Genomic DNA, 21123 nt, shown 5'->3' with positions numbered 1-21123 from the left:
AGGCTTTTCTTCTCTGTCTTCCCGGCCCACACCAGCAGCCTCTGTGCCTCTGCCTGTCCCCACAGCCACTGCTCCGCCAGCCCCCTCTCCTCTCACTCACCATTCTGTCTGCCCCCGCTGTGCTCACCGCTGCCTCTCTGTCTACTGCCCCAGTGCCAGGCTTCCCCAAACCCAAATGTGCAGCCACCCCTGCTGGAAAACCATCGCCAAGGCCCTTACGGTGGTACCTAGGACCCTTCCCCATCAAAGCCATGGAGCCTCCCTCTGTTCCAAAGCACATCAAGCCTTTGGCCGGGACACCTCCCTCCCCTTCTTGTTTTCTGGGACTCAGCTCATTTCCCTTCCCTGGAAGAGTCAAGTTCATCCTTTTTTTTTTTTTTTTGAGACAGGCTGTTGCTCTGTCACGCAGGCTGTGATGCAGTGGCACAATCATAGCTCACTGCAGTCTTGAACTCCTGGACTCATGCAATCCCCCCATCTCAGCCTCCTGAGTAGTTGAGACCACAGGCATGTGCCACCCATGCCTGGCTAATTTTGTTTTATTTTTTGTAGAGACAGAGTCTCACTATGTTGCCCAGGCCAGTCTCAAACTCCTGGCCTCAAGTGACCCTCCCACATCAGCCTCTTAAAGTGTTGGGATTACGGGTGTGAGTCACTATGCCCGGCTGGAAAAGTCAACGTCAATGTCGCCTCCTCTGTGAGGTCTTCCTCAGCTCCTTCAGGGAGCCGCAGGCATTTCCTCCTGGGTGTACTTTGTTTATTGCTTTCTTGAACTTTTGATATGGATAATTTAGAACACATACAGAAGTAGAAATAAGTGTATAATGAACCTCCAAGTACGTGTGACCTACCTTGAGTGAGCAATTCTTGACCAATCTTGTTTCGTTTCACCACTCCCTAGACACCCCGAAATTACTCTGAAGTAAACCCATCTGGGTTTTTGTGGGTTTTTTTGCTTTTTTTTTTTGAGAGAGTCTCGTTCTGTCACCTAGGCTGGAGTGCAGTGGCATGATCTCAGCTCAGTGCAACCTCTGCCTCCTGGGTTCAAGTGATTCTCCTGCCTTGGCCTCCCAAGTAGCTGGGATTACAGGCATGAGCCACCACGCCTGGCTAATTTTTTTGTATTTTTATAGAGACGGGGTTTTGCCATGTTGGCCAGTTGGTCTCAAACTCCTGACCTCAAGTGATCCGCCCGTCTCAGCCTCCCAAAGTGCTGGGATTACAGGCGTGAACCACAGTGCCTGGCCCCGTCTGGATTCTTTGAACACACACGCACTTCCAAACCACATCTTTGATCCCACCTGGTCCTTCTCAGCCTCCAGCCCTCTCCTTCCAGGCTGCCTGGGCTCTGGCAAGCCTGGCTCTCTCCCGCCGAGGACCTGGGTCCTGCCTCAGGACCTTGGCACTTGCTTTGTCCTGTGCCCAGAGCAGTCTCCCCTGATTTGTCCAGGGCTGGCCTTTTCCATTACTGAGCCTCCTCTGGCTATCTCTCTCTCTACCCTGATGCTTAGTGCTATCTGAGAGGCTCTTGCTTACTGTCTCCTCCACTAGAATACATGATCCTTGAGAGCAGGAACCCAGGCTACCCTCCTCCCTGCTATGCTCCTGGCCCCTGACACACGGCGTGGGGGCCCCTGCCTGGCGAGAGGGTGAAATTGAGGACGGGGTCTGCTCTTGTTGATGTCTGGCTCCCAGCCCCCAGCCCAGGGTGGGTGCAGAGTTGATATCCAAGAGCTATGGATTGAGGGCAGGCTCTACCCACCATTGTGAGGGCTGCACTGAAGCCTTCTTGGGACATCTCGTGCTGGAAGGAGCTGCTTGCCCTGGACTGGGTTCCTGTAGGGAAACAGGTCAGTGAAGTTCCTAGAAGCTGTGAGACCCATGAGGACTCAGAACACAGGGAGGAGAACATGATCTGAGGCTTGGGTTCCGGACAGCAATTTTGAGTGAGTTGTGAACAGGAATGGCCCATCAAGACTGTGCGGGACAAGCTGGGCACAGTGGCTCACGCCTGTAATCCCAGCACTTTGAGAGGCTAAGGTTGGCAGATCACCTGAGGTCAGGAGTTGGAGAACAGCCTGGCCAACATGACAAAACCCCGCCTCTATTAAAAATACAAAAATTAGCTGGGCATGGTGGCGTGCATCTGTAATCCCAGCTACTCAGGAGCCTGAGGCGACAGAATCAGTTGAACCCAGGAGGCAGAGGTTGCAGTGAGCCGAGATCGTGCCACTGCACTCCAGCCTGGGGACAAAGTGAGACTCCATCTCAAAAAACAAACAAACAAACAAAAGACTGCATGGGATAATTGGGTGGGGATCCCTTGGGTCCCAGGCGCACCCTTGCTTCCATTTACCCTCAACTGCGTAGATCTTCTCCTGCAGCTGTTTCTGGATGCTGCCAAGGGCTGCAAAGTTGTCCACCTTGAACACGTGGTCCTGCAGAGGTGCTGAGCCGATGGTATTCAGCTCCTGCCTGGCGGTGGGTTCCTGGAAAGCGTGTCCCACCTGCAGCAGAGAGGCAGCTGAGGAGGATGAGCCCAGCAGCACTGCACCTGAAGGAGGTGCAGGCTGAGCCTGGGGCAGGGGTGAAGAAGAGGCACACCCCGATAGCATAGCGGATGATGCCAGCCTTCTCTGCCTGGGGGATGACATCACTGTATTCCAGGGGGTCTTTGTACTTCTGCCCATCTGTGATGACAATGAGGATCTTCTTGGCACTTTTTCGGGCCCCATTCTTATGATGAAATAGCTGTGTCCTGTCGGGGAGGAAAGGAAGATGACTCTACTGAGATGTGATTGACTCTGGAAAGACATCATTTGTAGTGCTCTCATCTGGAGAGGCTGGGGAGTCCTGGCACCCTCACATTCTATCAGGCATATTAAGGAATTGATTTGGCCATTTTTGGTTTTCTTTTGAGACAGAGTCTCGCTCTGATGCCCAGGGTCTGCAGTGCAGTGGCGTAATCTCGGCTCACTGCAACCTCCATCTCCCGGGTTCAAGCGATTCTCCTGCCTCAGCCTCCTGAGTAGTTGGGATTATGGGTGCCCACCACCGTGACCGGCTAATTTTTGTATTTTTAGTAGAGAGGAGGTTTTACCATGTTGGCCAGGCTGATCTCAAACTCCTGACCTCAAGTGATCCACCAGCCCCAGCCTCCCAAAGTGCTGGGATTACAGGCATGAGCCACCACAGCCAGCTAATTTGGCCATTTTTGAAAGCCACGCAAACCATAATTAGATTAATAATAAAAGAAGTCACATTCTTTGTTTCTAAATTCTATCCATGGCTGAACTCTCTTCCCCAGAGGCAGTGTGGTTCAAAGCAGGGGCTTTGGAGTCAGACACACTTTGGGCATGGGACTTAACCTCTCCGGGCCTCTGCCTCTCTCCATGCATGATGAGGATAACTGTGCTGTAGCTGTCTCTAAAGATGGCCCCCAGTGAACCACACCTGGTTCCCTCCCACACTGGACCTGGCCTGGCTGAGTCCCACTCTCATCAGTAGCATGCGGTGGAAGTGACACCATGCCAGTTATAGGTCTCAGAAGCCTTGGTTTCTTTTGCTTTTGCACTTTTGGGAGCCCTGAGCCACGATGAGAGAAGTCCGGCTGCCCTATTGGAGGCACCCATGGAGGAAGGCCACCTGAAGTAAGAGGCTCAGCCATCCCCACCAAGCCTACCTTCCAGCATATCCCCCACAGGCACCAGACACTAGCTTAGTGCTGGGTTGTTTAACCCACTTAATTTGGGGATGGTTTGTTAGGCAACAGTAGATAACTGAAACAAGTAGTGTCAGGTTATCCTGAAGATTAAACAAGGTCAAGCTTTTACAGTGAATAGCCTACGGTGACTACTAATTCGATAACAGCTGTAACAAACAATTAAAAATGTAACTATCAGCCGGGCACAGTGGCCCACGCCTGTAATCCCAGCACTTTGGGAAGCCAAGATGGGAGGATCACGAGGTCAGGAGTTTGAGACCAGCCTGATCAACATGGTGAAACCCCATCTCTACTAAAAATACAAAAATTAGCCAGGTGTGGTGGCGCGTGCCTGTAATCTCAGCTACTCAGGAGGCTGAGGCAGGAGAATTGCTTGAACCTGGGAGGTAGAGGTTGCAGTGAGCCGAGATCATGCCATTGCACTCCAGCCTGGGTGACAGAGCAAGACTCCGTCTCAAAAAAAAAGAAAAAATAAAATTAACTACCTGCTCATGTAACTCTATAAACTCAGATAAACTCAGAGCAAATACACACAGGTGCCAAATACTATAATGGAAATAACCCAAATATCCAACACTGGGGAAAGGGTTTAGCCAGTCATGACCTAGCCTGTTAGTAGACACAGCCATTTCAAAGGAAAGCAGTATGGGAGCCTGAGGCAGGAGGATCTCTCGAGGCCCAGAGTTCAAGACCAGCCTGGGAAACATAGCAAGACCCCATCTCTACAAAAAATGTTTTTTAAAATTAGCCAGATGTGGTGGCATGCACCTGTGATCCCAACTCGGGAGGCTGAGTCAGGAGGATTGTTGGGCCCAGGAGCTTGAGGCTGCAGTGAGCCGTGATCGTACCACCGCACCCCAGCCTGGGTGACAGAGTGAGACCTGTCTCAAAAAAAGAAAAAAAAAAGGAAAACAAAAAATTGTGGACCTAGATGAGGGGGAAAAAACCCAAACAGGATGAAAATAGCTTCTGCCCTGAATGTGACCATACAAAATAAGCCTGAATAAAGATGAGGATGGAAGTGGCATTGTGCTATGCAGCTGAGATTTATTGATTCACTTGTAAGTATCCCTTGATGTTACTAAAATACTGTAGGGCAGTTGACTAGAGAGACTGTGGATAATATAATACTTCTTTTTTAAAAAGTTTCCTTACCATTATTGCCGTTTGGGTTTTGCTTTGTTTTTGTTTTTTTGTAATAAAACTTCTTTTTAAAAAAAGAAGAAAAGAAAGAAAGTGAAGAAAAGAAGAAAGAGAAGGAAGAGGCTGGGTATGGTGGCTCACACCTGTAATCCCAGCATTTGGGAGGCTGAGGCGGGCAGATCACTTGAGGTCAGGAGTTCGAGACCAGCCTGGCCAACATGGTGAAACCCCATCTCTACTAAAAATACAAACATTAGCCAGGTGTGGTGGTGCAGGCCTGTAGTCCCAGCTACTCAGAGGCTGAGGCAGGAGAATTGCTTGAACTGGGAATACAAAAATCAGCCGGGCATGGTGGTGTGCACTTGTAATCCCAGCTACTTGGGAAACTGAGGCAGGAGAATCCAGGAACCCAGGAGATGGAGGTTGCAGTGAGCCAAGATTGTGCCATTGCACTCCAGCCTGGGTGACAGAGCGAGACTCTGTCTAAAATACAAAACAGAGAGAGAGAGAGAAGGAACGAAGTAAGGGAGGGAAGGGAGGGAAGGGAGAAAGGGAGGAAGAGAGGAAGGGAAGAAAGGAAGGAGGGAAGGAGGGAGGGAGGGAGAAAGGAAGGGAGGGAGGGAAGGGAAGGACCGGCAGCAGGGAGGTCCAATCCTTGGCTGAGTCCAGCCCTGAGATGGGCTTGGCTCTGGGGAGCAGAGGCTGCTGGGAAATTTCCTGCCCTCTGGGCATGACAGCAGGACTGGAGTTGGTGAGAATCACTCGGTCACCCCTGCCTCATTCATTTTTTTCCCCAGGCCCCACCACTGGGAGAACTTTGAGGGGTGAGGTGGAGACTCCAGAAGGGGACTCCCGTGTGACTTTAAACTTACAGGACAGACAGAGGCCTTCCTCTGGGTTGCTGAGTCACAAGGGGCCACCATTCAAGGCAGAAGAGCCTCCCAGAAGTAAAGAGGGTGCGTTTGGCGGGAGCATCTCTTTTTTAAGCCAAATTCTAGCACCACCCCAGGGCCGCTCCCAGGTGTGTGTAGAGGAAGCCAAGGATCCCCGACCTTCAGCCGAGCTCCTTCCCATAAGAACCACATGCCCTTCTCGGGGGTCCCACCTCCTACATCGTTTTAGGAATAGACCGCATGTGCACGGGGCAGGCCCACGGTGAGTGCCTGGGTAGCACAGGGGGTGCGCAGGGGTGAGGGATGCGGGGGAGGAGGTGAGTGGGGAGAAATGCACCAGGACGACCTTGAGTGACAATTCCTGAGTCGCTGACTGCCCCATCCTCTGATAAGACCTCAGGCATTTATCCGACACCTCCTGCGTGCCGCGGGCTGAGCACCCCACACACATGATCTCAATCCTAAGCTGTGAGTTTATCCTCATCTGAGAGTCACCGAGACTTAGAGCCCATCACCCCCAGGGTTACACCCAGAGTAGCTCACGGGGAGCCAGGATGGGAGCCTGATGTGTCTGAGCCAAAGCCCGGGCCTCTGGCTGCTGTGGGGTGGGGAGGGGTCCTGGGGTCCAGGCTCTGCAGAACCAGGCAAAGGGGAGGCACAGCTGCAGAGGAGCCTAGTCCTATATCAGGGAGACCGGCAGCGAGGCAACCAGGAGCACCCCAGGGGGAGGTTCTCCATGCAGCCCCGACATGCCCCTTGGTAGCCCCTTTCCCTGGAGCCTCCCTTAGCCTCTGAGAAGAGCTGTGCTGACCCAGGGTTAGGAAGTGGGGGTGGCAGCCACATCGGCAAGCCGGGGTCGGGGATGCTTACACCACTTTCCGGATGCCCGTGGCCGTGAACGTCAGGCCTTTCAGTTGGACGATGGGATCCACCAGGCTCTGCTGGCTCGGGCTGGTCCGGTATTGGGTGAAGGTGAAGTGAATCTTCAGGAGGTTTGAGTACTGCATCAGTGCAAACTGCAAAGGCCAGTGGGGAGGGCCCAGGGCTCAGTGCCTGTTACTATTGTTTTTATTTTAATTTTTTGTAGAGACAGGGTCTCTCAAACTCCTGGCCTCAAGTGATCCTCCTGACTCAGCCTCCAAGTAGCTGGAACTACAGGCACACGCCACTATGCCTGGCTTTGTTTTTAGTTTAGTTTTGTTTTGTTTTTGGTAGCGACAAGGTCTCACTATGTTGCCCAGGCTGGTCTCGACCTCTTGGCCTCAAGCAATACTCCCACCTCAGCCTCCCAAAGTGCTGGGATTACAGGTGTGAGCCACCACACCAAGCCATATTGTTTTTAGTTTTAATAAACTTTATTTTGGACTTATTTTGGATTTACAAACCATTTCCCATGTGTTTTGAGGCCCTACAAATAATATACTGAAACCCAGAGAAGAAAATTCATTGGCCCAAAAATACAAAATATAAACTGGAAAATCTAAACCAAATATTTCCTTCACAGTTTATTAAAAATAACTGCCAACCACAATATTTGCTATGCTTAGCTTTTTAAAAATTTTATCACACATTAAATCAATTTGTGTATTTCCTCACTTCTCAAGAATTTGAGGCTGGGAGTAGTGACTCATGCCTGTAATCCCAGCAGTTTGAGAGGCCAAGGTGGGAGGGTTGTTTGAGCCAGGAGTTGGAGACCAGGTTGGGCAATATAGCAAGACCCCATCTCTACAAATAAAAATTTTTAAAAATTAGCCAGGCATGGTGGCATGCACCTGTAGTCCCATCTACTCAGGAGGCTGAGGCAAGTGGATCACTTGAGCCTGGGAGATCAAGGCTGCAGTGAGCTATGATTGCACCCCCACACTGCAGCCTGGATGACAGAACAAGACCCTGTTTAAAAAACAAAAAGTGGGGGGTTTTTTGCACATACATAGGCACTAGTTATTGGAAAATAAAATAATAAAAATAAATCATCAGTTACATAGAAAATATAATAAATCATCAATCAGTTGGCTGAGTTATAGTCGGTCAAATTTCATAGCAAAATTATTTTTTAAACACTTTCAATGTTTTTAAACAGGAGAAACATTGTATTTCCTGTAGCTTTTGGATACATTATCAAATGTCAATGGTGGCCTCCTAGGTCAGGGCTCAAGTTGGGCCTGTGCTGGGACCATAGCTTCATTCTCCACCCCAGCCCCATCCCGCACAGCTCACTGGCCTGCCCCCACCCCTCCCAGGATGCCTCCCCCAGGCCAGCCTCCCCCGTCCCCTAACCCCCAGCCCCAGGTGCCCAGTCTTCACCAGGGTGTCAGTGCCCTCAAACTGATCCATGACAGCTTGGACAAAGCCCTTCATCTGGTTAAAGTCATTTTGGCCAATGCCTCCAGAGCCGTCAATCAAGAAGACGATGTCCATCTCTTGATGTGGACACTCTGTGGGGGAATGGGGAGGAATCGGAGATGCACTGCGGGGGCCCAGCCCCCTCCTGCAGCTCCTGCTCAACAGAGCCCGGGGGCTGTTCTTGGCATCCCCACCTGGTTTCCGACCCCTCCTTGGAGGAGGCCCCAATCTGCCACCCCAGCCCCCAGCTCCCTTCCTCCGACATGGCCTGGAAAGAGGGGGATGAGAACACAGGACCCAGGTGGGTTCCTCATCCATTTAATCAACAAATATTCATTAAACACAGATGCTAGGGGTGCCACAAGCATCAAGGGCGAATGTTTAGCAAAGTGGTTCAGGGCGCCTGTTCTGGAGCCAGTGTGCCTGGGCTAAACCCCAGCTCAGCCACGTGCTAATTGGTGAATTCAGGCACATTACTTAACTTCTCTGGACTTCAGTGTCCCTATCTGTAAAATGAAGGTAATAGCAGTGGCTACCACGTGGGATTACTGCAAGGATAAAGCAACACGCACATGGGTGCTGGAGACAAGTCCTGGCCCTCTGCCAGGGTCAGCCGCTGGCACCATTCTCACCATGTGTCGGGCACCTTCGAGGCCTATAGGATATGTCTTAGGGATGCTGTGGGGGTGGGGTGGGGATCCACCCCAGACCCCACCCTACCCTGGTCAGGTCAGAGGTCCTGATTTCCAGCTACATGGAGTTGGCTCTGAGCTGAGTTCCTTCCCAGGAATCATGCTAGGCAGAGGGGAACTGTTGCCCACAGGGACACCTCCTGCACCTGGAGGAAACCTTGACCGATGACTGGTTCAGCGTCTGAAGGGCCAGCTGCACTCTGAGCCCCCCAGGCATTGGCTGAGGCCTCTGGTTTTTTAATTTTTTGTTTTTTTGAGGCAGAGTCTCACTCTCACCCAGGCTGGAGTGTAGTGGTGTGATCACAGGTCAGTGCAGCCTCGACCTCCCCAGGCTCAGGCAATTCTCCCACCTCAGCCTCCTGAGTAGCTGGGACTACAGGCGTGCACCACCTTGCCTGGCTAATTTTTGTATCTTTTTGTAGAGACGGAGTTTCGCCATGTTGCCCAGGCTGGTCTCAAACTCCTGGGCTCTAATGATCCACCCACCTCAGCCTCCCAAAGTGCTGGGATGACAGGAAAGCACCCCTGTGCTGGCCTTGGGCCTCTGTTATGATTGCACTGCGTCCACCCTTCACACTCCCATGGGGCGGCACCCAGGAATATTCCCAGTTGGGAGTGGTGGCTCACGCCTGTAATCCTAGCACTTTGGGACGCTGAGGTGGGCAGATTGAGGTCAGGAGTTCAAAACCAGCCTGGCCAACGTGGTGAAACCCCATCTCTACTAAAAATACAAAAAAAAAAAAACAGCCAGGCATGGTGGCGGGTGCCTGTAATCCTAGCTATTCGGGGGGCTGAGGCAGGAGAATCACTTGAACCCAGGAGGTGCAGGCTGCAGTGAGCCAAGATTGTGCCACTGCACTCCAGCCTGGGCGACAGAGTGAGACTCCATCTCAAAAAAAAAGAACATTCCCAAGTGACCTCAGAGTCTATGGAGTTCACTCTGCAATCTTGAGGGCACACCATATGCACATAAACAAACAAGACTTTTCATGCCGTCCCCAGGCTCATGGGGGGTGTGGCCTGTGTTCAGGGCCCAGTTGGTACCTCCACCAGCAGCCACATCCTGTGCTGCCCACAGGGCGGTGGGAGATCAGGCCACCAGAGCACTAAGGTGTGAGGCCCACACCACAGGGCTGTGGTTTCTGCCCCCTGCCCACCATTGCAGAAAAAAAATGCCTTTTCCTCTTTCCTCTCCCCCACCCCACCTGCTCAACCACTTGCTGCTTCAAGGGTGCTGGGGAGAAACAGAAGGTCACTTCCTTCCTGCTTCTTCAATCACCAGCAAATCTTGACATACACGGGGCAGGCTGCAGATCCCCCCAGGAGCTCCCCTTTTTTGCCCACATCTGGGCAGCCAACATCTTGCAGTGGTGCCTGTTTTTTCAGCTGCATCAAGAAACCACCCTCTCATCCTCTCTCAGGCCAGGTCTGTGGCAAATCCTCTCACAATGTCTCTTCTGTTTCTTGGTCTTTTTATTGTATCCCCTGGGCTTCCACTAGCAGAAGCCTGGACTTATCCTTTTGAAAAAGGACCCCACCAATCAGGCAAGGATGGCTCAAGCTCTGGGCTCTGCCTCTTGCTATCGATGGGAACTCATCTATCTGAACCTTGGTTTTCATATCTGTAAAATGGGAATGGGCCTGCCCACCACCTGGGATGTTGTGAGGATGCAATAAGGTGATTCATACCAGGTATTCAGCACTGCCTGGCACACAGGTGATCCTCAGTGGACCCTGGTCCCTTCCACTTGGACCCACACCCTCCTTGCCTGCACCAGTTTTGTGCTCCAGTCCCATTTGCATCAGGCATCCCACCTCATGAGTTCCACAGATGGCTGTGAGAAGACATTTACCCCTTGTTTTTAAGTGCCACCTCCCTAACCTGGCTTCACAGACATCTCAGGCTGGGCACGGTCCCCCCAAGAGCCTTGGATGTCCCTTCCCCCTTCCCTTGGTCCCCTCCATAGGCTCCACCCTCACCATTTGCTCTGGGAATATTTCTGCTGCTGCTCCACCTTTGTCTAAAGGCCCAGCATGCCTGTCATCATGGCCTCTCTGGTCTGAAGCCCCACCCTCGGTCAGCACCCTGAGCGGCCCCTGGCATTCCCTCTCACACCGCAGATGAGACAGTTTGCCTGTATCTTCCTCCCAGTCCCAGCACACAGTCCCCAGCTGGAAGATGGGTCAGAGGGGCTATCACATAGTATGTGCCAGGCAGGGTTCCAAGCGCTTTATGCACCTCAATCCCTTTCATCTTCATAACGCCCTGATTATTGAGCTCTATTTTACCAATGAGGAAACTGAATGGCTTTGAGGGAATGAAGCTTCAAGGGAATGAAGCCTGGTGCCCATGGAAAACAAACTTGGGCACCACCATGATGCAGACCAACCCTCAGAGAGATGTCGTGGTGGTGTCCCCAGGCCCTGTTCTCTGTGGAAGACATGGGCACTGACAAAATTGCACATCGCGTTTTCCGCAGCCCTGTCGTTTGCTTCTCTTCGAGAGGAAAGTTAGTTTGGGGAATCCTGGAAGCTCAGCAGTGAACCATCCAGAAGAAACACCTCCCTCATGGATTTATCTTCCTCACCACGTCTTTACCACCCTAAGGTCCTTCCTCTGAAACTCAAGAAGTGGCCATGCACCTGTTGGCAACTGGAAGATGTTTGTGCCCTCCACAGCCTGCACAGTGGGGCGCCTCTCTGCCTCCATCAGAACTTTCATGCCTCAGGCCAGGCACAAGGACTCACGCCTGTCATCCCAACACTTTGAGAGGCTGTGGCAGAGGTTTACTTGAGCCCACGAGTTCAAGACCAGGCTGGGTAACATAGCAAGACCCCCATCTCTACAAAAAACAGTTTTTTTTTAATTACCCAGGTGTGATGCATGTACCTGCAGTCCCAACTACTCAGTAGGCTGAGGGAGGAGGATCACTTGAGCCCAGGAGTTCGAGGCTGCAGTGAGCTATGATTGCACCACTGCACTCCAGCCTGGGCGACAGAGCAAGACTCTGTCTCAAAAAAATTAGCAGGGTGTGGTGGTGCATGCAGCCTGACAGAGACTCTATTTTTTGTGTTTTTTTTTGAGATGGAGTTTTGCTCTTGTCACCCAGGCTGGAGTGCAATGGCACAATCTTGGCTCACTGCAACCTCCGCCTCTTAGGTTCAAGCAATTCTCCTGCCTCAGCTTCCCGAGTGGCTGGGATTACAGGTGCGCACCACCACATCCAGCTATTTTTTTTGTTTTGTTTTGTTTTTGTATTTTTAGTAGAGGGATTTTACCACATTGGCCAGGCTGGTCTCAAACTCCTGACCTCAGGTGATCCGCCCACCTCAGCCTCCTCAAATGCTGGTATTACAGGCCTGAGCCACTGTGCCTGGTGGGGACCCTGTCTTAAAAAGAAAAAAATATAAAGAAAAACTCCACAAAAAACTTCTACCCTGGAGCAGCAGGGCTCCTGCCTGAGCCGCCCTCCCCTCCTGGCTTCTCTCCTAGCCACACTCGGCCCTCCAGGGAGGGCCCAGGGGCCCAGACACAGGCCTCACGCCTGCTCACCCTCAGTGCCAGCATGTGCTCCACAGGGAACCACGGCCTGCCAGGGACCTACCTGGTGGGGCGTTGGGGACTGTCTAGATGATCTCCCAGCGCGAGCCCAGCAGGAGGCAGGAACCCTTTGAGTACGAGTTCTCCCCACAGACTCTGTGCAGGGTCGGGCCACAGGCCTGGAGGCAGAAGCCTGTGAGCCAGGAGCCCCTAGCAGCCCCTCCTCCTTCACCCCCAGCCCCAGCCTCCTTCCCCACAACACCCCCGCCCCACCCCACCCCCTGTGGCCCGAGACACTCACTCACCAGGAGCCAGGAGCTGTTGGTGGAGGCTGCCAGGGTCGGGCCTAAGAACATGTTCACGGCCTCAGGGCGGACTGCGAGGGCAGACACGCGGGGTCTCATTCACAGCACACACTCATTTGCGGGGAGGGTCTGGACTGGAAGCTAAGCGGGGGCACAGTTGGGTCCAGGAGGGTTGAGGGGCCCGATTCCCAGGTGGTCACTCACTGTGCAGCGGGATGGGCTGGCACATGCCGGTGGCAGCTGCACAGTCATACAGCCGTCCCGTCTGGTTGGCCGCCACCACCTCCAGGGGTGCTCCTACCACGAGTCTGGAGACACAACCGTGGCCATGTCACTGCAGCCACAGGAGGGGTGGGAGCAGCGGGCACTTGGGGGCGAGAAAGTGTCCCTCCATGGGGAAGTGAGACTCTGTGGGGGAAATTCCTGGCATTTGCCACTTGGCAGAATATTCAGAAATCAGGGCCTGAGTGTAACCCACAGATGCCCAGGGGCCATGCTGGGGTTTATTTGGTTTTGAGCGTGCATACATACTTATGTGTGTATTTATGTTTAGAAATTTTTTTTAACATTCACCAAAAAAAAAAAAAAACTATTTAAAGACCAAAATGGCATTTCCCAATCATGGGTAAGCACATTGCGTTTCTGAGTTGCCATTATTTTGAGCCACCCAAGAAATAAGATCATCTCAAGTTAATTGGAACAATTTCCTGAAGACATGTGCTTTCAAAACAAATAGTTGATTCTGTAATTCAATGGACCAATTTAAATATTGTATAAGCAATTTCAATTGGCCAATGTAAAGTAGTGTACTAGGATCCATAACTATATCTATAGTTATGTAAAGTCAATGGTTTATTTGCAAAACTCCCTGAGTGGGAAAGTTTTTTAATTTTGGAAATGTTTTCTCTCACTACCCACAATCTCCTCACCCCGGTGAGAAAAGCAGACAGATACTGGTGTATTTTAATGCGCCAAGCAAGGCTTCATTAAATGGCCATGTGAGGGCTCCTTCTAGGTGCCACTCCTTTACAGAAAGCTACAATCCCTGTGCATCATGATTCAGGGGATGCCTAAGGCTTTGTGAAGAAAATCTGAGCATTGGCTAGAGAGGTAGCAGTTTGGAACCTGCTGATACAAATGATGAGCAAAACTTTAGTGTAACCCATCAACCCGTATGTTTTTTGAGACGGAGTTTCACTCTGTCACCCAGGTTGGAGTGCAATGGCGTGATCTCAGCTCACTGCAACCTCCACCTCCCAGATTCAAGCAAATCTCCTGTTTCAGTCACCCAGCTAGCTGGGATTACAGGCACCTGCCATCACGCCAGGCTAGTTTCTGTATTTTTTAGTAGAGACAGGGTTTCACCATATTGGTCAGGCTGGTCTCAAACTCTTGACCTTAGGTGATCCACCTGCCTCGGCCTCCCAAAGTGCTAGGATTATACGCATGAGCCACTGCACTCAGCCAATGTATTCTTTTTTTTAAATGTGTCCTGAAAAACTGATGGTGACAGAAGTCTGACCAGGGGTTCTCTGGGTTTGTTGGGTAATGAGAAGGGGTCCACAGCAGCCCTGTGCCTGTGGGATTTTACACAGGAGCAGCTGACCTAGTTAGGGCTCACCCAGGCACGCACATGTGTATCCTTCATCAGATTGGGTCTTTCAGATTTGTGCACTTCAGTTGACCACATTTCCAAATAAAGAAAAACAAAACCCTGGTTCCTGGTGCTTGCTTCCATCCCCCCAGACTGCTGGTCACATGAGGAAGGGAGAGGGGCGCGCAGTTGGAGCTCGGTGACCTCTTATAGCTCCTTGTGACCAACTGAGCCTTCCTGTCCACTGGGGCTCACTGCCAGCACCACTTCCTCCATGGAGTCCTCCTGGGTCTGCTCTCTCCCTGCCTGTGCCCCCCAGACCTTGGTGACACCTGTGTCACATTGTGACTTGAACTCTCTGGGACAGGAGAATGTGAGCTCCTGGAAGTGGGGGCAGGTTCATAATTTGTGGGTCCCAATTTGAAATAAAACCGTGGGGTCTTTTGGGGTTGGGGGCTCTTACCTTTCTTCTCTCTCTTCCTCAACCTGTCCTGGCATTTTTTATTTGCTATGTAGTGTCCCACTCCCTCGGGGTACTCCCAGGGTGAGCGCCCCAACTGACCTTACCCAGCTCATGCCAGGGGCAGAAGGTAGCAGCGGTCATTGCTCCCACATGGGTGGGGGAGCCAGCAGCTGACACCCCTTCCCCAGGAGGCAGTGGGAGGTGGGGCTGCTGCTGAGCTAAGGCTCCAAACCCCCAGTGCATCTCCCTACTCCCATGACTTTTTTTTTTTGACGGAGTCTCACTCTGTCATCCAGGCTGGAGTCAAGTGGCACGATGTCGGCTCACTGCAACCTCCACCTCCCAGGTTCAAGCGATTCTCCTGCCTCACCCTCCTAAGTAGCTGGGATTACAGATGCCTGCCACCACACCCGGCTAATTTTTTTTGCATTTTTAGTAGAGATGGGGTTTTGCTGTGTTGGCCAAACTGGACTCAAACTCCTGGCCTCAGATGATCTGCCCACCTCGGCCTCCCAAAGTGTTGGGATTATAGGCGTGAGCCATGGTGCCCAGCCCTGCCGTCATTCTTTACTTACAAAACACAAATGCACAGATCATTAAGAATTGGCAAGGCAGGGTAGCTCACACCTGTAATCCCAGCACTTTGGGAGGCCAAGGCAGGAGGATTGCTTGAGCCCAGGAGTTCAGCCAGTCTGGACAACATAGCAAGACTCCGTCTCTGTAAAACGTAAGACAAAACAAAACAAAACAAAAAACAGGCATGATGTCATGCACCTGTGGTCCCAGCTATTCAGGAGGCTGAGGTGAGAGGATCACTTGTGCTTGGGAGTTTGAGGCTGCAGTAACCTGTGATTGCACCACTGCACTCCAGCCTGAGCAACAGAGCTGGAGTAAAAATAAAATAAAAATAAAAATAAAATAATCAGGAATTTCAAGAGGTCAAGGGCAGAACATTAAACTCCAAACTTAATGAGTGTGGGCCCTGTGGGACTGTACTGGCCCCAAGAAGTGGGCCCTGCCTGGAAGGCAGGTTCAAGGCCTCCCTCCCACGGTAAGGTGGGGTCTTGTCTAGAGTTTTGTGGCCCTTCCTGGGATTGAGAATAATACGTGCTGATGTCAGGGCCTCCAAGGAGCCAAAGAAAGACTTCTCACCCCTGCTGCCCTTCCTCCAGGACACCACCCTGGGGTAACCCATGTGTACCCATCCACAGGACTTGACGTAGTAGAGGTTGGGGAAGGAGGGTGAGTGGGGCCTACCGAGATCCACCAAACTGCACCACGCTCTGCCCAAAGCCGCCTGCCTCCTCCTGGAAGATCGTAGGCTCCTCCACATCCAGGTTGAATCCATGATAAGAAGCCGGGACTGAGGAATATTTGGTGGGCGGGGGGGGATGGGAGTTAAAGAAGCCCCAACCCCTCGGACGTCCCAGCCTCTTTTTTTTTTTTTTTTGAGATGGAGTCTCGCTCTGTTGCCAAGGCTGGAGTGCAATGGCACAATCTCGGCTCACTGCAACTTCCATCTCCTGGGTTCAAGCGATTATCCTGCCTCAGCTTCCCAAGTAGCTGGGATTACAAGTGCACGCCACCATGCCTGGCTAATTTTTATATTTTTGGTAAAGATGGGGTTTCACCATGTTGGCCAGGCTGGTCACAAACTCCTGACCTCAGGGGATCTGCCCATCTCGGCTTCCCAAAGTGCTGGAATTATAGGCATGAGCCATTGTGCCCAGCCAAGCCTGATTTTTGATGGCACATGAATATGGCTCTGATGCAGTTTTCAGCAGGAGGACTCTTCCCTACTTGCCGTCAGGACTTGGGGGAAACAGGCCCAGGGAGGTGATGTCCAACCTTTCCCCCTCCCTGGTGGCTTATGTGGCCTTCCACTCCCGGGGGAGGCTGGGGAGACTTCTCTCACCCACACCAGGGACCGCATGAGCAGGAGTGGGGAAGCCTGGGACAACATAGCCAGCTGGAGAGGTAGCTTAGTCGCCACCTGAGCACAGCCCCTGAGCCCCTCTTCATTCAGGTCACACTCTCCCGACTCTGGGCCACTCGCACGTGAAGCATTCCCCTGCCTCAGCTCCTCATGAGAGTGGTTGGAGCCGACCACCAGCCCCCAGCCTGCCCTCCCAGATGGAATTCCCTCAGAACTCCTCCAAGCTTCTCCCCAGCCCCCTGGCCCCACTTACCACTCAGAAGAAGCACGGTGCCGAAGGTCATCCCTGAGCAGCAGGGAAGTGGAAGGTTGGGGACAGAGCACGGAAGGTGCTCACCCTCCCAGGGGGTAGTTAAAATAATGATTCAGGGCCTCCACGCAGCAGGAGGAGGGGGGCAGTGGGTAGGAGGGCCCTGGTTAATGATGGAACAGAAATGGGGGCATGGGCCAACAAACACCCTGGGGAAAAACCCTCATTCTGTCCCCGTCTGCCACCTGCAGGGACCTGGCTTCCTTCTCCCGGAAGACCACCCTCCCCCAGGCCTCAGGAGCCAGTTGGTACCCAGGGAGCCCCATAGCTCTCTGAGATCCCACAGGAGGGGAAGGACAGGAAGCAGAACGGCTGCAGAGGCCTTGGCATGTGGATGTGAGCCTGGAGAGAGGCAGGGAGAAGGGGAGCTAGGCCAGGGTGTGGTTTCAAAAAGCAGAGCCCCTCCAGAGGAGAATGGACACCCAAAATAACAAAGTCACTCAGCAAGAAATAAGATCAAACTACAGATCAGATGCCGCGGCTCATGCCTGTGGTCCCAGAGCTTAGCAGGTGGATTGCTTGAGGCCAACAATTCGAGACCAGCCTGGGCAACATAGCCAGACCCTGTCTTTACAATAAATAACAAAGAACAAACTACAGTTCTGTACAACAACACAGGTTAACTCAATTTTGTCTTAAGTGAAAGAAACCAGACACCAGAATGCCTAATGTCTGGTTCCTTTCATATACAAGTTAGAGAATGGGTAAAATTCATCTACGAAGATAGAAATCAGAAGAGTGGTTGTCCATGGCAGGGCAGAGAGGAAATTTTTTTTTTTTTTTGACAAGTTTTGCTATGTCGCCTATGCTGGAATGCAGTGGCATGATCAGGGCTCACTGCAGCCTTAAATTCCCAGACTCAAGCAATTCTCCCACCTCAGCCTCCCAGTCACTGGGATTACAGATGCACACCACCATGCCCAGCTAATTTTTTTGTTTTTTGTAGAGATGAGATCGCACTATGTTGCCCATGCTGGTCTCAAGCTCCTGGACTCAAGCAATCCTCCCACCTCCTCCTCCAAAGTACTGGGATTACAGGCGTGAGGCACCACATCCAGCCAGGAACCTTTAGCATGTATTAAATTTAGCATTTAACACAATATTTTAACATTTATTACATGGAGTTGGGGAGAAGATAAATGAGTGGTTGTTATTTATTTTCTGTGATTTTTCTGTATGTTTGAAGTATTCCATGATTAAACATAAATGTTCCTTTAAAATGTGAAAAAAAAAAAAAGTTCTATATATAAAAGGCTAGGAATAGGCCAGGCGCAGTGGCTCACACCTGTAATCCCAGCACTTTGAGAGGCCGAGGTGGATGGATCACCTGAGGTCAGGAGTTTGAGACCAGCTCTGGCCAATGTGGTGAAACCCCGTCTCTACTAAAAATACAAAAATTAGCTGGGCATGGTGGTGCGCACCTGTAATCCCAGCTACTCAAGAGGCTGAGGCAGGAGAATCGTTTGAACCCAGGAGGTGGAGGTTGCAGTGAGTCGAGATTGCGCCACTGCACTCCGGCCTGGGCGACAGAGCAAGACTCTGTCTCAAAAACAAAACAAAATGAAACAAACAAAACATTTAAAATGTAATTAAACATCAAGTGCAAATAATATGAAATAGTTTTCTATACAAAAGTTTTACATCAATTTACCTGAGAACTGACATTTAATGGACAGAAGAAATTAATTGTGATGCATTAACGATGCCCTTGCAGGAAACCCAGCCGAGGGCTGTGATTGTTAACTTCAAGGCTGACTTATCTACCGCCTTACAAAGACTGTCCAGGCAAAGTGGAGCGGCAGCCTTCTCCCTCTTGTGCTGAAAGGTTTGTGGCTGGCAGCACCCTGTCATCAGTTCTGTGGATCTGTGAACTTCTCCCTGTATTTGGAACCACAAAATAATTTGTTGGCGATTCTTCATAATTCAGAAATTTAAAGATCTCTTCATTTTCTCCATCTTCACCGCACCTCATCTTTTACACATTTCTATGTCCCCTTTAATTTTGGACTTCCTTCTGTAAGCAGTGCTTGAAACTCACGATTTGCTGATATCGGCAACTATAAAATTCTCCAACTTCCCCTAACTTGTATTATTGCTTGCCTCAGCAAAATTTTTTGTTTTCCACTCATTTTTGGAGAGCAATGATAAAGGCAAAATGCAGTAAGATAGTCAAATGCTCACAATCACCGCATGCTGCCGGGAAATCATCTTTCTCCCAGGCCTGGAGCGGGAGCTGCCAAGGCTCGGAGTCCACAGCAGCTGAAGGTGATGCCCCCAAATTCAGGGCATCCTCTGGGGGCTTGATGGCGGCTCCACCCTTAAAGGAACCACCAGCTCTCAGTAAATTTTTAATTAATTAATTAATTAGTTTTTATTTTGAGATGGAGTCCTGCTCTGTCGCCCAGGCTGGAGTGCAATGGCGCAATCTCATCTCACTGCAACCTCTGCCTCCCGGGTTCAAGTGATTTTCCTGTCTCAGCCTCCCGAGTAGCTGGGATTACAGGCGTGCACCACCATGCCTGGCTAATTTTTGTATTTTTAGTAGAGACGGTGTTTTGCCATATTGGCCAGCTGGTCTCAAACTCCTGACCATAGGTGATCCACCTGCCTTGACCTCCCAAAGTACTGGATTACAGCAGTGAGCCACCGTGCCCGTCTTCTCTCAGTAAGTTTTAAAAAGTTACACCTAGATAAATAAGAAAACAACGAATTTAATAATTGTTTTCAAATCAATGTGAAGGAGAATATTTTTGCAGCCTTTCTCCAGAATGAGCTGTGTCTGCCTGGAGAGCACAACTCCAGGTCCCCAGGCCTTAGAGGCCACAGCCAGGATTTGGTTTTGTTTCTCCTGGTCTTCCCCTCCTCCCAGGAAATTTGACTTTATTCTTCACATGCATTCATAATTCTCTCTCTCCAAATCACTTTTTCCCCCTGCATGAGAAAAATGCATCCATAGTAATGTATTCAAATTGCCGGCTTCCAATCCTCCCCTTTTCCATTTGGGGTATGGATTGGATGCCCTGGAATATTTGCATTGAATTTTACCTATTCATCTACTTTGCTCATCACAATGATCGCTGAGGGAAGCCAGGCTGTCAATAGACACATCTAAAATACAAAGTTGATGAGAAGGATAGAGTTTGCAAATGAAAGTAATTAAATGCATTAGTCAAAAGCGGAGAAAAAGAAAACCTAGCCAATAGTTCATCAGATAGAAAAGATTTTTCTTAATGGAAGGATATCATGAAACTGACAGTTAAAGTAGAATTAATTTTTGTTGTTGTTGTTGTTATGAGACAGAGTCTGGCACTGTTGCCCAAGCTAGAGGACAGTGGCATGACCATAGCTCACTGCAGCCTCCAACTCCTGGGCTCAAGTGATCCTCCCACCTCTGGTTTTTTTGTTGTTGTTGTTTGTTTGTTTGTTTTCTACAGATGGAGTCTCACTATGTTGCCCAGGTTGATCTCGAACTCTTGGGCTCAAGCAATCCTCTGGCCTCCTAAAGCACTGGAATTACAGGTATGAACCACTGCACCTGGAGCCACTGCACCTGGCCTCGAAATTAATTTTGTTTTTTTTGAGACAGAGTCTCACTCTGTCACCCAGGCTAGAGTGCAGTGGTGTGACTCACTGCAACCTCGGCCTCCTGAGTTCAAGCAATTCTCTCGCCTCAGCCTCCTGAGTAGCTGGGATTATAGGGGCACGCCACCATGTCCGGCTAATTTTTTTGTATTATTAGTTGATATAGGCTGGTCTCCGACTCCTGATGTCAGGTGATTCGCCCTCCTCAGCCTCCCAAAGTGCTGGGATTACAGGTGTCAGCCACCACGCCCGGCCCAAAATTAATTTTTATATCATCAGGGATAATACCCTTGTCCAGAGGGCACAAATACAGATGTTGACTTCAAATTCTTGGTCATGTCACACAATATACTATCTTGAAGATTTTCAGTAGATCCTTTTACTTATCTGTTCACACGTGTTTTGTGCGTTCCTTTGTCATGCTGAATTCCTGACAGGTTTGTATAAACCATGTAGTGCGGAGACAGGTTTTCCCCTCTGAGCTGATAAACTTTATAAAATATTCTGGACACACATTCACTCAGGCTAGAAATGAAATCATGACTAACTTGGATTCTGTATGTACGCCCCTCTTAAGAATCAGTTTGGCCACTTTGC

The 21123-nt window shown here is 50.7% G+C and overlaps 1 protein-coding gene across 1 annotated transcript in view; it reads right to left on the bottom strand.

Moving 5' to 3' along the window:
- ITGAD (integrin subunit alpha D) overlaps window positions 1-16950 on the bottom strand; it is a 32686-nt gene extending 15736 nt beyond the window's left edge. The window contains 10 exon segments of the mRNA XM_032155931.1: window positions 1763-1836; window positions 2357-2507; window positions 2605-2758; window positions 6631-6776; window positions 8065-8195; window positions 12401-12515; window positions 12642-12712; window positions 12846-12949; window positions 15956-16061; window positions 16888-16950. Of these exon segments, the coding sequence (XP_032011822.1) occupies window positions 1763-1836; window positions 2357-2507; window positions 2605-2758; window positions 6631-6776; window positions 8065-8195; window positions 12401-12515; window positions 12642-12712; window positions 12846-12949; window positions 15956-16061; window positions 16888-16918 (1083 nt within the window). The 5' untranslated portion in view covers window positions 16919-16950.
- Between the last annotated feature and the right edge of the window lie 4173 nt (window positions 16951-21123).

The sequence above is a fragment of the Hylobates moloch genome, unplaced genomic scaffold, assembly GCF_009828535.3.
Source record: "Hylobates moloch isolate HMO894 unplaced genomic scaffold, HMol_V3 SCAFFOLD_6, whole genome shotgun sequence".
NCBI classification, from domain to species: domain Eukaryota; kingdom Metazoa; phylum Chordata; class Mammalia; order Primates; family Hylobatidae; genus Hylobates; species Hylobates moloch.
The sequence above is the reverse complement of the archived record's forward strand: the minus strand, read 5'-3'. Positions and strand labels throughout refer to the sequence as shown.